This window comes from Oryctolagus cuniculus, chromosome 7 (assembly GCF_051225735.1).
Source record: "Oryctolagus cuniculus isolate XC-2025 breed Fujian yellow rabbit chromosome 7, ASM5122573v1, whole genome shotgun sequence".
Classification (NCBI taxonomy): Eukaryota; Metazoa; Chordata; class Mammalia; order Lagomorpha; family Leporidae; genus Oryctolagus; species Oryctolagus cuniculus.
The window spans coordinates 81,988,862-82,005,359 of NC_142873.1; the positions used below are offsets into that span (position 1 = coordinate 81,988,862).

A 16,498-nucleotide genomic window follows, 5' to 3' on the forward strand; every position below is an offset into this window, starting at 1 on the left:
CCATATGGGTGCCAGGTTCCAGTCCTGGTTGCTCCTCTTCCAGTCCAGCTCTCTGCTGTGGCCCGGGACGGCAGTGGAGGATGGCCCAAGTGCTTGGGCCACTGCACCCACATGGAAGACCAGGAAGAAGCACCTGGCTCCTTGCTTCAGATCAGTGCAGTGCTGGCCGTGGCGGCCATTTGGGGAGTGAACCAATGGAAGGAAGACCTTTCTCTCTGTCTCTCTGTCTCTCTCTCTCACTGTCTGTAGCTCTACCTGTCAAATAAATAAAAATTAAAAAAAGGAAAATACCACTCAAAAGTTAGACAAATATGTATGAATTTAAAGGTGTTCAACTCCAATAATAGTAAGAGACACACAAAATAAAGCTGAGAGGTACTTTATTTACTGGAAATCATTAAGGAAGAAGATATTATGGTTGCTGGTGAGAGTTTTTTTATCCTAGGTTAACACGAATTTGGGGCAACAAGAAATCTCTTATATTTGGTATTGAGAGTGAGACTTGGTACAATTATATATCAAAGTGTGAGACATGTGTCTTTGACCCACTTGGAAGTTGTGTCATAGATTTAATTGCTCATGTGTCAAATAACACATCCATGAGGCTATATGTTACAACATTGTAAAGTGGCAGAAAATTGGAAACAGTTATCTATCCAGAAGGTATTGGCAATGTAAATCATGGGACATGCAGACAGAGTAAGACTCTATAATCACTAAAATGAAAGGAGAAGCTTTATTTGCAGTAATATAAGAAAGTATCCAAGATTTTTTACAAAGGAAAAAAAGAGGAAAATATCCAAGCATTGAGTATTGTTGCTAATTTAGAAAATATAAATATATACGGATATTATTATGCAACTCAGGAAAGAAGCACAATAAATGAATAACTATGGTCAAAATGGAAGTTGGGCTTGGACAGTGAGGTGAGACAGGTATGATGAAGACTCCACATGTCACATGTTCTTATCACTTTCCACATTGGCTATAAGATACATTTATTACTGATTTAATAATAAGGCTGGGACTGTGGCATTGCAGGTTGAGCCGCCATCTGAAATGCCAGCATCCCATATGGGTGCCAGTTTGAGTCCCTGCTGGTACACTTTATATTCAGCTGCCTGCTAATGCACCTGGGAAAAGCAGCAAAAGTTGGCCCAAGTTCTGGAGCCCCTATACCCATGTGGGAGATCCAGAAGAAGCTCCTGGCTACTGATTTCAGCCTGGCCTAGCCCCAGCCATTGTGGGCATTTGGGGAATGAACTAGTAGATGGACAATTGCTCTGTGTCTTTCTCTCTCTCTGTAACTCTGCCTGTCAAATAAATAAAAAATAAACTCTAAAAATAAGTAAATAAAAATATTAAATACCATACTGAAACTGAAAATAATGCAGGAAATGAAACAGGTCCACTACAGGATGCGACGGTTTAATGCTGTCAGAGACGTTGGAAGTTTTCACAGAGGAAGAGTGTGGTAGCTGTGACAGCTAGCTGTGAAGCATGAAACATGCATCTTCATTTGTTTCCGTTATGGTTTCTCAACAAGGTCTGGGGTGATGGCTGCAATGATGTATAAGTTGCAGCCTCACATTTATACTGTTTATGAAATAGAAGGAAAAGTTTTCTTGAGGAGGAGCTCAGTATTTTCAGAACTCCTTTCCAGCTAACTATAAGCAAGGACTCTGTCGGGTGGCACAAGCTTCTTGCCCTTCTGCCACTTGGACGGATTATCTCTTGACTTTGCACATGGTCCAGACGTCTTTGAACACCATCACTTCTACACTCTATTTGGGTTATTTGCTTGTCTCTGTTCCTCTTAAAGTTCTCCTGTGTTCCCACTCTGGTGACCTAATGTGGTGTTCTTCCTCTGTGCCATTGTGCCATGTTGTCTCTCCTATCACAGAACATTTCATATAATTGTGAAAATTCAGATAATCTATTTACACTATCACCCCTACAATCTCTGCATTTCAGGGACTTGGATTTTCTCATTGTTTACCCTTGAGTGCCAGGGTAGTCTACCATGTGAACACCAGGTGCTCAAAAAATGTATGCTGAATACATTCTTGTGTCATCATTCAATAATGCTCCAGTTTAGCATATCTGCACGACATTAGCTGTGATAAGGGGTTCTTAAAATAAAGGACAGAATTCTAGGAACTCGTGAAGAAGGGACTCACAGAGGCAGAAAGGACAAGCACATGTAACTGAACGTACTGCCTTGTCCTGTCTGAAAGACGGGATGCCCGGTGTGCTCTGTGTTCCTTGGACTTGACGTTCATGATGACTGCTCAGCAATGAGACGCTATCTTTGGCTCACAGTTCAGTTATTATGCTTATATTGCTTCTACTTATTATGCTTCCACTGTTGCTCTTATTTCAGTTCAGGTGTGCTCCTACTGAAATTAAAGCATGCTTTGTGGGAATGGGTATTTGCATAGGATTGGGGTGTCATCTGGCATATATGGATGACATAAAAGAGTGCCTGGGCTCAAATTCCAGGTCTGCTTCTAATTTCTGTCTTCCTGTTAATGTGTAGCCTTAGAGGCATCAACTGATGGTTCAGTTATTTAGATCCCTGCCACCCAGTTATTTCTGCCTGGCCCAGCCCCAGCTGTTGCAGATATTTGGGGAGTGAATCAGTGGATGGGAACTCTCTGCCTCTGTCTCTCTCCACCTCTCCCTTTCAAATTTGAAATTAAAAAGTGGGTGGCCATCCTTCCAGATTATTCTGCCACATTATCATTGTTTTCAAAAAGCAAAACAAGACAGGGTTTTTATCTGAGGATCAATTTCTTACTGAAAATTGTTGGGGCTAAAGGGACAGTAGAATATATACATTGTGTACAGAGACATCCAATAGCAATGCTGTTATTCCTTGTTATTTCTCCCTTTCCTCTACAGCCTTAAGGGCTCAGCCTTACTTGAGGGTTGTGAGCTAGTGCACAGTTGCCTTCCAGGTTTCCCAGCTAAAGCTCCTGGAATGACAAGTCCTACATCTGAGTTAGTTCTAGTCGCCCACTGGTTTCCCTCAGAGAACTGCACCTCAAACTACATACTCAGATGATCTGGTAAAAGGGGATGAATGCCCCTCCCCATCACACCTCCCCAACAAACATGACCAGCACAGGCAGTATCTTGAACTCTGGTATAACAAATATCCAGGCATAACACAGATATGTTCTTCTGGGGACATGTTCACATCAAGTTACAACTGACATGTAATTAAATGACAGTTATGGAGGTCAAAGAAATAAGAAATTGTTGGGAAAGAAGTGTTTACATGTTTAGAAATAAAGAAAAGTTTAAGAGTGAGCCACAGCGAGCTATAAGAAGAGTATAAGAGGGACTGCAATATGGTGTAGCAGGTAAAGCCACCGCCTGCAGTGCCAGCATCCTATATGGGCGCCAGTTCAAGTCCCGGTACTCCACTTCCAATCCAGCTCTTTGCTATGGTCTTGGAAAGCAGTAGAAGATAGCCTAATTGCTTGGGCCCCTGCACCTGCATGGGAGACCCAGAAGAAGCTCCTGGCTCCTGGCTTCGGATGGGCACAATTCCGGCTGATGCAGCCATTTGGGGAGTGAACCAGTGAATGGAAGACCTCTCTCTCTCTCTCTCTCTGCCTCTGCCTATCTGAAACTCTGCCTTTCAAATAAATAAACAAATCTTAAAAAAGAAAGAAGAACACAAGTATCCTCACAGACTTTGAGGATCAGGTATCAATTGCCATCTGTTGTAAAAGCTTAGATACAACCCACTATTAGGTTCCTGGAAAGAGACCTCTCACATACATGAAAATTAAGAGATATTTGCCCCTTTGACAAATACCACTTGTTCTCCTTGATAGGTGACAACTAACTGAGCACCAAAGAGGAAACCTGTTAAAGTGAAATGAACACCATGAGAAACGGTGACTTGATCAGCCCTCACCCTGACTGTTGATGAGCAACTTGATATGTTATCCCTCTTAGTATTTTTTTTGTTTGTTCTACTTAATACTTTTGGTTGAATACTGTAATCAATACACAATTCTTCTTAAGTGCTGAAACTTAACTGAAAAGTGACTGCTGTTAAATATAAGAGTGGGAATAAGAGAGGGAAGAGATGTGCAATTCGGGACATGCTCAAGCTGACTTACCTCAAACAGTAGAGTTAGAAAATACCAGGGGATTCGAATTCAATCCCATCGAGGTGGCATGTTCCAATGCCATCTCACTAGTCCCAGGGATCAATTTCTGTTCACAATTGATCGTAATGATAGGACTAAGAACCAAAGGGATCACATAAACAAGAATAGTGTCTGCAAATACTAGCTGATAGAATCAAAAAGGGAGAGAATGATCCAACATGGGAAGTGAGATACACAGCAGACCCATAGAATGGCAAATGTCCTAACAGCACTCTGGCCTCAGAATCAGCCCTTAAGGCATGCGGATCTGGCTGAAATGCCCATGAGAGTATTTCAGGCATGGAAAGCCAAGACACTCTGGGGGAAAAAAAACCTAAATGAAAGATCTCCACGAGTGAGATCCCAGTGGAAAGAACGGGTCATCAAAGAAGGAGGTACCTTTCTCTGAAGGGAGGAGAGAACTTCCACTTTGACCATGGCCTTGTCTAAAAATGATCAGAGTCAGTGAACTCAGGGGGCTTCCATAGCCTTGGCAGCTCATGACAAGAGCCTAGGGTGATTACTGATGCCATAAACAAGAGTGTCAATTTGTTAAGTCAACAACAGGAGTCACTGTGCACTTACTCCTCATGTAGGATCTTTTTCCTTAGTGTGCTGTACATTGAGAGTTGATGCTATAACTAGTACTCAAACAGTATTTTTCACTTTATGTTTCTGTGTGGGAGCAAACTGTTGAAATCTTTACTTAATGTATGCTAAACTGATCTTCTGTATATAAAGAGAATCGAAAATGAATCTTGATGTGAATGGAAGGGGAGAGGGAGTGGATAAGGGGAGGGTTGCGGGTTGGAGGGACGTTATTGGGGGGAAGCCATTGTAATCCATATTCTGTACTTTGGAAATTTATATTCATTAAATAAAAGTTAAAAAAAAAGAAAAAAGAAAAAAGAAAAAAACCAGATATTTGCTAGTCATTGAAGTGGGTAAAGATGTATTTCAAGTGCATTTTCTACCATTTGATAAGAAGGCAAACCTATGACCATGCATGCTTGTCATTTTGGTACAATGGTAAGCCAGCTGCTTGAACATTTGCACATTTGTTTCTCCATTTTATAGGACTTCATGTGGAGACTGCCTCTCTGATGTGAATGTCTCACCTGTAGGTGGGGCATAAATACCCTCACAGGATTCATTTCCTAAGGATGCTTTGCTGTGCACTGGTGGACTGGGGCAGACACTTGTTGCAAATCCAAATAGAGTAGACCTCTGTCCAAGAGAACTGGGAGGAGCTGAGGGAGGAAAGTCGGTAGGGAGATGCCACAGGGTTTTCTTTGTTCCTCCCCCTATCTGTGCGGGAGTAGCCAGGGGATAGAAGAACCACTGAGGGAACTTTTCCTGCATTTGGCTGATGTCGAACGGCAGTTCTATCTAAGCCATGCAAGGATATTTGGCGCTCAAAACAGAATCCACAAAATCTCAGGACTTAAATGCTGCCCCCAGATGTTGGGTATTGTGATTCTATTTCACAAAGTCTTATTTTGTAGATATTTATTTTATTCCACAATGTATCCTTAAGAATCCCTCCTTGTATTCACAAACAGGGCAATGGGCCAGGAGTAGAGTCTCAGGACCTATGCACATGAGCTGAACCTGTCAAGATAAACACTAGGAGATGAACCTGATTTGATTCACTTTTCCATTGCTTGCCTGAGCGCATAGCAATGTGTCTCAGACTTCATCCTTGTTTCAGACTCCTTTTGAGGAACGTTGTCTAACATTCCACATCCTTACAGGATTATAATCTGGACTTTTTCCAAGGTGAATGTGGGTGAATCAGATGAAATCACCCTTGGGTTAAGCCCTGTTCACACTAACTGGGCTCTCTGATGCTGTGGGACCACTGAGGATTTCTTGTTTTACACGGTCTATGATATGCACAGGGTTTTCTCCAACTTCACCTTGGTCCTTGGCATCCACTTGAGTTCAGTAAGCAACGTGACCATTGGCAGATGTCAGGTTCTTTTGGAAATGTTAGTAGCACTATGGGTTAAAAATAAGGAAGACTAAATTCTCACAGTCACAAATTTGACCTGAGGTTTTATAGTACATTGAAACAAAATTTCCATATTAAATTCTGTCATGTGTGTGCATTGACGAAAGCAAGGAGATAAGAACTTTCAAGTAAGCCCAGCCTGCTTCACTCAGCTATCATGAAATCCACGTCCTTTGGTGCATCCCTCCCCCTCTTTTCCTTCTTGTCTCTTGTCATCCTCCTCTTCTCCTCTGTAGGCCTCCTGTTCTACCTGAAACTGCACCACACTATGGTTTGGACATGTTTTGTACCCCAAGGCTGCTCAGTTCTCAGTGCGACCTGTAAAAGGTATAATCTAGAGGGAGATCCCTAGGTCACTGGAGCCGTGCCCTCTGAAAGGCTTAAGGTAGTTTTCATGCGACTCTAAGTTCTCAGGAAAGAGATGTTATAAAACAAACAGGCCTGACCCCAGCCAGTTCTTCCTTCCATCTATAATCTCTCCATTGTTATTTTCTATGATGGGATGCAGCTGAGAAAACTCTACCCAGAGAGGGCTGAGCCAATGCAGATTCCATGCCCTTGAACTTCGAAAACTGTGAGCATCCAAACTGTGAACCTCCAAAATTGTATGCTTCTGAAAATGTAAGCCAAATATAACTCTTTGCTTCATTAATATCTTGCTCAGGTATTTTGTTATGGGGATGAAAAGCTGAATAATACAGGGTGTTTACAGAGTAGATTGAACCAGAATTCTCCATGTATAATAAAGATTATTCTACATGCTATTTTGCTGATTTTTATATGTGCATCATTTCAGAAATTATATAGGCTAATTGTGAGTTGCTTGAATCATTAAAAATACACAGTTTTTTCAGACAAGTAAAATTATTTCTCCTAAAATTACTTCTCTCTTGGAACCTACCACAAGTATGAAGGACTTAAAGTGCACTTTGTTTTGCCTTACCACCCAAGATGAACAAATCTACTTTTTGATATAGCCCTTTGATTCCTAGGAATCTCTGACTAAAATGTATCTGTAGGCACATCCCAAACATCATACATGCCTTAGCAGGAATGTACAAATTAGCTCCAAACTGCAAATAGTCCAAATGTCCATCCATTGTGAGTAGGGGAACAAGACAACATTGATAGCAATGAAAATTACCAGCTTCTCTCGTTGTATTAAATACCACAGAAGACGATCACAGTCATAGTATTGAGCAAAAGAACAGGACACACACAGTGAACAGTGCCTGCCTCCTTTCATAGAAAGTTGCATACAGGCAACCTTCATGTCTGAAATTAAAAGGCAGAACAGTTCCCTCTTTTGTGGCATATTTGTCTAGAAGCGTCTGCTTTTTCTGTGGACTCACTGGACAATTTTAATTCTGACAAAAATGAGACTGTTACACAGGTTACCATGGATACAGACTCAGATCTCCAAATTGCCAGGCAATATGTCAATATAGTTTGGATTGATTTAGCCCTAATCTGAGAACACTGGACAAGGATTCACTTCTGTCAGACCTTTTCCTTGCCTTCCCTCATTTTCTCAGCCTGTCAGCTGAATATTTTTTAAATGCTAAGAACAATGTCATCTGCAGGTTTTCTATGAAAGTGAACTTTATCATCCATTTCAGGATGCATATTTGAACTTATTTCCTCTTACAAATGAGATTGAAAGTGGAAGTAAAGCAAAGTTTCTTTGAAATAGGATTAATTCTGAGAAATCAACTGTTTTCTTTTGATCCGTAAAACCAAAACATTGTTCCAGGGACAATTAAATGTTTCTGTGAATGTTTATGTAATAATGGAACTTCCTACCTATCAACAAACTCTTTTCCAGATTAAATAAATCTGTTGTCTATAGATAAATTTGGAAACATTAATTAATATGGGTATAATTTAGGTATATTTAATATGATTCCATTTTGGAATATGTTTATAAATGTATTATATATATTCCAAAATTAATGATATTGTTATTGAATGGAACTTCTGTTCAATGAATGTAAAATATTTTTATAATCATAAAACATACATAGATAACAGTGGTGAATTTTCTAATTTAAGAAGAAAAGAATTTATTTCAATAAATAATTCCTAGTTAACTTATTTATTGGATGCTTCATCTTCATTTCAACGGGTAAATGCTTCATTGGCACCAGCTGTGGGCAAGGCACTGCCATATTAGGGTTCACTGGGCACAGAGGAATGATTCATACAGATAGTTCAAATTAAAAGGGCTTCTTGGAATGAGGGATTATACTAATCCTAGGCTTGGACAGAAACGAGGTGGTGACAGAATTGCAGGAGACAAAGTATTTTCTTTTTTTTAAATAATTGTTTATTTATTTGAAAATCAGAATTGCAGAGAGAGAGGGAGAGACAGAAACTGTCATTCCGCTTGTTCACTCCTCAAATGGCCAAAAAGGCTGGAGTTACACTGGTCTGATACCAGGAGCTAGGAGTTTTTTCTGGGTCTCTCACATGGGTGCAAGGGCCCAAGCACTTGGGCCAATTTCTGCTGTTTTCCCAGGTGAATTAGCAGGGAGCTGGATAGGAAGTGAAACAGCTAGGACTTGAACTGGTACCTATATGGGATGTAGGTGGCACAGGTGGTGGTTTACCCATTATGCCATAGTGCTGGACCTCAACATAAGTACTTTCTCCTGCTAATGTATTAGAGGGACATAACTAAATGACAAGAGCAGACTAGAAGTGGGGTAAATTACTATTGCATTTGTGCCTGATCTTCCAGGTGCTGATTTACTCTCCAAATAGCCATACATTCAGATCAGGGATAAAGCCGAAGTCATGAGCCAGGAACTCTATCCTGATCTCTTGCAAGATTACCAGGGGCCCAAACACTTGGACCATCATCCCCTGCCCACTCAAGTGCATTAGCGGGGAACTGGATCAAAAATAGTGTAACTGGGACTCAACGTAGCCACATCACAATGGGCATATCACAGTAGTAGCTTAACTTCCTGGCACCTTATGCAATATTTTAATAACTTCATGTATGAAACAAAGTCCCCTGGTGTGGAACATTCCACTTGTGGCATAATGAAGATGTTCAAATAGCTTCAGTGTCCTAGCTGTTCAAATTTTCAGATTAGGGATGCTCAATCTGGATTGGTCAAATGATCAGAAAACACAGAGAATGTTTCAGGCTCTTCCCCTGCTTTGGGGGCAGAGCTGAGCATCATGCCATGGTCCTATCAGCCTATGATGAGAAGGACATTTGCAGAGCTAAGAGCTCAGTGGCCACATGCACATATTGTCCTCCAAAAGTTGGCTGCACTACAAATAGAGTTTTTCCTACATTTCTACCATTCTGATGATGATAGTCTAGGTTGAAGGAGCACAATAGGAGCCAATGTCAGTCGTGTCATTTGAAATCATAGAAGACTTAAAAGAAAAGAGACTCAGAAAAAAATTAAAAGATGCAGGATGTGAGAATTCAATATGAGGCAGCAAATCTGCATGAACTGATGTCAGGCGAGAGCTGTGCAGGTTTAAGTCTTTACCATATGGGTAAAAACAGGAAAGAGAGAGAGGACAAAGGGATCCTCTTGGCAGACATCTGAGACATTTCCAAGTGTTGGGACACATGGGCTGTGTTGTCATGACTAAGTGTAACAACCGCATAGCTCCATTTGTTCCCTGTTTATTGATTCCTGTGTTCTGAAGGGCAGTGAGGGTGAGCGAGAGGCAGACGCTGCTGATGTAGTGTCCAGATCAAGAGATTCAAAATAACCAGAGGCAGGGGGAGAAGATGCCTGGAATTTCCTTACAGTGTCAGCTCTTCCAGAGGACCCGTGCGCTCAGCCGGGTGCTTACACCTGGGACGGATGCTGCTGGCCCCTCTGATGCAGCTTCTATGGACAGCTCCCCTCTGCCCACCTCAAACACCTGTCAGCTTTGATTTTGTGAGCACGGTGGCATTCAAGGAATGCAAAGGAGGAATTCTCCGGCCAAAAATCGCTGATTGTCCTTTTCCATGGGAACTTAGAGGGTCTCGAGTGGGCACTCACAGTGACACCTGAGACACATTTGTTGTGTCCGATATGAGACCCTCCCCAAAACAACTCACAAACGGCAGGCTGGATGCAACAGCAAGAGGATTTTATTACCAGCTAGCTGGGGGCTCTTACTGGCACCTACGACACAGTGCAGTGCTGAGGCAAGAAGCCCGTCCCCCTCCCAGCCTTTTTATGCCCTCGAGTAAACAAGCACATATGCCATTGCAACAGTAGGCGAGTTTCTTATTCCTTATATGGCAATTACCTAAGTGTATGCATTTTATTGGTGCATTTGAGCAACTTAGGGCTAGGTGTCACACAGGAAGGCAGAAAATTCCAGGCATAGCTTCACTCCCGTACCCTGTCTTTTCTCACAACACGTCCTAAAAGCTCCGAAGACCAAAATTTAGCTTGACTTTAATATGTTGCCCCACATTTCATATCACTTAATCTTAATATACTATACATTAAGTCTTAATTCCAAATGTACTTAATTTAAGCTAATTTAGGGATTGAATTAATTACTTATAACTGAACTCCACACGTTCTTCAGCTTACCCAAGCCACCCTCACAGGGCTGCGCAGGTGTGAAGGGGCCCTTTCTGAGGTCTGCCTGGAGCCCAGGGTGCTTGCCTCTGTCTCCTCACCAATCCCCAGCATCCGCCAGAGTAGGCGCCCCCACAAGGGCTCCATGCCAGGTGCTTCCTGTTTGGCTCGCGGGAGGATTAACTGCTTTTCTTTGCCAGGCCCCTGTGCAAGCCCCTGACCTGCAGGGAGGTCAGCTTGTCCATGAGTGTGCGTGTAACCCAGGCAGTGCCTGTGGTGGCACAGCCAGCTGTTACTTGATTGAAGCGAGGCTGAGTGTCGGGACTGAGTGGTACAGGGACAGGGGCTCCATCTGTGAGGAGAGGGGTGCAGCGGTTCAGAAACTGACTGGAAGCCAAAGACTCTATGTCTTTTCCCAGAAACCTCCATTTCCTGTTCACCTGCAAAACATCCACCAGCAAACATCTCAACAGTTACCAAGAAATGCGTGTGGTTTCGATTTCGGTTGTGAGATACGCTGCGGTTTTCAGCTTAACAGTATGTGACAGAAAATTCGAGTCAGGAGGGGAGAGCAAGAGGTGAACACAGGCGGCAGAGAACTTGGCCCTGACTGCGGCGCCCTGGCCAGGTGAGTGCATAGCGGCGCTTGGTTGTCCTGGCACTTCCTTCCCTTCACTGACTGTGACCATCAGGAATTAGCTCAGCCTCGGCATGGGCTGAGGAAGCGGGAGCTTTCTCCAGGGAGCTCAGCGTCGCAGCGGGGTCCCTGGGCGGCCCCAAGCGCCCCGTGTACCCAGGATGTTTTGCTTCTCTCAGGGTTTGCACCTGGGGCTGTAACTCTGAGTTCTGCTGGGGACCTGGGGACCGGGAGGGGCGCCTCCTGCCTTCCTCCCAGCAAAGCGGCTCAATCTGTTCTGGGAGGGAGCTGCCCAAATCCAGCTCCTGGCAGAGGCGCTGCTGTGGGGTCACTTTTTCCTCTCTTGTCCTGTTCTCGGACCTTTCCTGGCTGTTCTTTGCGGGACATAGGAGAAACAGAAAAAATTTCTACCTTAATTTAAATCCTCAGTTTGATCTGATTGCCTTTGGAGTAATTATTTAATATTCCAAAGGTGCCACAAAATTGCATTTCATGGAATTTCAATCTCACTTTCACTAATCATGTTGGCAACAACTGTAAAGTCTAATCACATATGTTTTCCGTGTATTTTCTGAGTGCTTGGTCCTTGCATGAACCCTATCAGAATAACTGTTGGTGCGTGTGGGAAGCACGAGATGGGAGGCATGTGTAGCCCTCAGCCCACCTGACTCTGCAGCACAGGAGCCTTTGGAAGCCCCTGGTGGTCCACCCCCAACTAATAGAGCAGCTTACTTGGTGTTGCAACTTTCCTGGTTTTGTGTCCCATTGTATGGATGTGTCACATTTTCTTTACCCATCGATCAGTGGGTGAACTCAGGTTGTTTCTACGTCTTGGCTGCTGTGAACAGTGATGCAATAAAGCTACGAGTATACACAGCGCTCCCCAAGACTAACTTCATTTCCCTGGCATGTATACCCAACTGTAGAATTGCTGCCTCACCTGGCAGTGTTATTTTTAGTTTCTTGAGAAACTTAGAAAATTTTCCATAATGGATGTCCCAATTTACATTCACATCAACAGTTTTTAAGGATTCCACATTGGTCACATCTTGGCCAGCATTTGTTATCTTTTGTCTTTTTGATGATTAGCCCCCCATCTCATTGGTGTGAGGTGATGGCTCACCATTGTTTTGATTTGCATTTCACTGATTATTAGTGAGGTTGAACCTTTCTTCATGAACCTGTCGGCACAAGGGACTACTATTCCTTCATTTTTTTTTTAAAAAAAAGGATGAAATATTGTCATTTGCAACAAAGTGGATGGAACTGGAGGACATTAAGTGAAACTGGAGGACTAAGTGAAATAAGCCAAGCACAGAAAAACACTTAGATCATGAGCTCACTGATATGAGGGATCTTAAAGAATTCATCTTATATAATTTAAGAGCTTTATGGTAATTTCCCGATGCTGAGAGGAGTGGTAATTTATATATTTTTATTTATTTATTTTTGAGATTTATTTTATTTATTTCAAAGACAGAGTTACAGAGAGAGGTAGAGACAGAGAGAGAGGTCTTCCATACACTGGTTCACTCCCCAGTTGGCCGCAACAGCTGGAGTTCCACCAATTTAAAGCCAGGAGCCAGGCTTCTTCAGGGTCTCCCACGTGGGTGCAGAGGCCCAAGGACTTAAGCCATCTTCTACTGCTTTCCCAGGCCACAGCAGAGAGCTGGATCAGAATAGGAGCAGCCAGGACTAGAACTGGTGCCCATATGGGATGTCGGTGCTGCAGGCCAGGGCTTTAACCCACTGCGCCACAGGGCTGGCCCTGGGGAATGCTAATTTAACAGGGAACAAGTTATAATTAGCTAGAAGTAAGAAATTCTAGTATTCTGTTGCACATAGGCTGACTACAGACAATGATAATTTACTAAATCTTTTTCTCTTAAAAATCTAGAAGGAAGGATTTTGAATATTTTCACCATACAGAAATGATGAATGTTTGAGTTGGTATATATGCTTAACATGATTGGACATTACACAATTCAAATATATATCAACACATTGCATGGCATTCCAAAATATGTATAATTTTTAAAAAATATGTATTTATTTGAAAGGCAGAATGACAGAGAAGAAGAGAGAAAGAGACAGAGAGAGAGAGAGAGATTCCCAGTTTCTAGTTCATCCCCCAAGTACCTGCAACAGCCTGCTTAACCCATTGCACCACAATGTTTGTCCTAAATGTGTACAACATTTATGTGTTAATTGAAAGTTTTTAAAAAGTAAAAGCAAACTCTTGGTTTATATGCCTCAGAATGCTTTGCATTAAAAAAACAAAAAAGTTATGTTAATCTATTCCTACCCAAACCTCAAAATATTTACTCTGAATAAAATATTTTACAGTTTCTCTTTACACAGCAATGAGCAGCTCATATTTCATTGACCTTGTTCTGCTCTCAATTACCTTTGCAAAAAACTGAGAAATTGTGCAGAGAAAATTATTAAATATCAATTAAAGCTTTTTTCTATCAGAGATTCTGGATATTTATTATTTCTTATTAATTTTCATCTTAGAGAACATATTGACACATATTAATACATTTCCTAATTTGCTCATTTTAGGAAAAATACTTTAATTATAGAGATTTTAAAATTTTCACTGTTTTCCCCAGTCCCATTCTCCCTCTGTCAGCCCTTCCCACTGGTCAGCTCTTGCTTGCTCATCCATGATATGGGGTGTGCCTTCTGCTTGCTTGCACCCTGGTAAGCAGTGTCACTTTACCTATCAGAAACCAGTCCTTTACTTACCTCCCTTTAGGGCTTATCTCCCATCCTCTCTTTTTTATATAGGATTGACTATTTCCTAGATGTGATTTTAAGACCATTGTAAATATTTTCAGATGTTGAATGACCACTAGATTTTTACTTATTACTGTTTCCATTTTATAGAAGAAGAAACCAAGGCGCAGAGAAGTTAATAATCTTTCTGGTGGTTAGTAATCTTTCTAGTACAATTAGATGAACATGTGAATGCTGCTTAGCATTTGGTATTTTTTTAGAAAAAAAAAAGTGACAGCCAAATCTCTTGGACTTCTGTCTGTCTCTGGTTTTCCTGACATGACCCACTTATTGCAGTGCTAACACTCAGAGGTGAACTTCACCCCGCTGTGGGATTCTGTCAGATCTGGGAGGATCCTAGATACCCTGGATTCCAGATCTCTTCTGCATCCTCTGTAAATGTCATCTGTTTCTGGCAGTTGAATAATTTCCTGAATGCCCGTATGTGTCTAGTTACTGTAAGCTACTGTCATGTCCTGTTTTGAGAAGAGCTGCAGTCTTTGTCTGCCTTCTTTCTTTCTTGGTCCTCCTCCTGGTTTGCTCCAGCTCCCACCAGTTGCTCACTCTTCCCTCATCAAGTTCCATGATCCAGCTCATTCTGCCTCATTCTCAGGGAGGTCTTCCCTACTACCCTTTCGATAAATTCAGTTTCCTAACCTCTCCATTCCTGTTCTCTGCTTAGTTGTTTCTGAGAACTTATCACTATTTAACATACTTTCTTTTTTCTTACTTGCTTTGTGCATTAACCCTCTTCCTTCTCTAATTGACCATGCAACAGGAATTTGAGTCCATTTTTTTTTTTTTTTTTTACTGCTTAATACCAAGCACTTAGAACAAGGCCTGGAACATAGTAGGTACTCATGAAACATTTATTGAATTAATGAAAGACACAATTTTTCTGGAATGCGTAGATTTTTTTCTGACCACTCTTCATCTTTTTCATATCATATTCTACCTCTACTTACCTCAAAAGTTAGTGTTCTTATTTTTCTGATATTAGTGGTTTATCTTTCATATTCTATTCTAAACAAGCCTGGAAAAAATTTTTAAAGTTCTTGTAGAAATCATAAAGTAAGATAAATAAAGCATCTCTACTGGGCCTTGGCATACTAGATGAAGTGTTTTTCCTTTAAAGACATACAAAATGCAGGAAATTGACATACACATTCCACAGGCAGAAAGTTCATACACATTTGACCTAAATAACCACTAGAGATGACTTCAGGATCCTGTATTCTACTGAAGTCTACTTCTCTGGGTTACAGGTTACCATGGCAACCGAATTTATGAATGCCCCCATCTGTCTAGTAGAAAATTGGGAAGGGAAGCTGACAGTGAATCCAAAAGCACTAGAGATTCTTCTCAACATCTCTCAACCTGTGGTGGTGGTGGCCATTGTGGGACTGTATCGTACAGGAAAATCCTACCTCATGAATCGCCTGGCAGGACGGAGCAGTGGTGAGTGTGGGCCTGGGGCAGGGGTCATTAGTGTGGGACCCGTGACAACACAGGCTGTATAGGCTGATCACTCCTTGTCTGAGGCCACCATAAAGAAGAGCATGACTCCTCCAAAGAAGAAAATTTCTCATTCCATCTCCAAATTTGTAACATTAACCTCACATGTCCAGAAAATCTCACTTTACACCATTTATAAAGAGTTCCCTAAGTCTTTCAAAAGTTCTACTCCAATAGTCTTCCTTTTCTTTACATTGTAAAATTTTACATTTATTTACTTGAAAGACAGAGATAGAGAGATGACAGACAGAGCTCTTCTGTCTACTGGTTCACTTCCCACATGCCCATAACAGCCAGGATATAAGTGGGTCTATGATGTTGATTGTAGCATTTCTAGTACTTGGTTGACCATTTGCTGCATCTCACAGTGAGTACAAGCAGGAAGCTGGATTGGAAGAGAGCTGGAACTCAAACCCAGGCAGCCTGGTATGTGATGTAGGTGTCCCAAATGGCATCTTAACAATGCACCAATCACCAACTAGTATTGCTGGCCTATACACTCTCACATGCTTGAGAGCTGGGCTCGAGTGATTACTCCCTTTCTTCTTTCTACATCGGTTTTGCCCAGGCTACATATTAATTTCAAGTAGCGCATAGGTTTAATTTAATATGTCTCTTTTTCCAGTACTTCTTGTTGAACAAATGCCAAACTATTCAGAATTTCTAGTTTATGACACACCCTTCTACACTCTTCGTTTCCAAACTGCTTCTATATTTCTCAGTCCAGAAGACAGGTCCTGTCTGCATATCTGCACAAATCCAGAGCTTTCTGTTGGCAGTAAGGTCCTTTTTTTGTAAGTAGGATCATGAAACACTTACATCATGCTTC

The 16,498-nt window shown here is 41.7% G+C and overlaps 1 protein-coding gene across 16 annotated transcripts in view; it reads left to right on the forward strand.

The window, feature by feature from the left end:
- Positions 1-10,783: 10,783 nt before the first annotated feature.
- LOC100346726 (guanylate-binding protein 7) overlaps positions 10,784-16,498 on the forward strand; it is a 29,667-nt gene continuing 23,952 nt past the window's right edge. For 2 of the 16 annotated variants that reach the window (XM_070078117.2, XM_070078118.2), the window contains exons 1-2: positions 10,922-11,364; positions 15,420-15,612. In XM_070078117.2, the coding sequence (XP_069934218.2) occupies positions 15,426-15,612 (187 nt within the window). In that variant the 5' untranslated portion in view covers positions 10,922-11,364; positions 15,420-15,425. Of the gene's footprint in view, positions 11,365-15,419; positions 15,613-16,498 lie in introns of all 16 variants that reach the window. The other 14 variants (XM_089300418.1, XM_089300419.1, XM_089300416.1 and 11 more) reach the window with 13 other exon arrangements.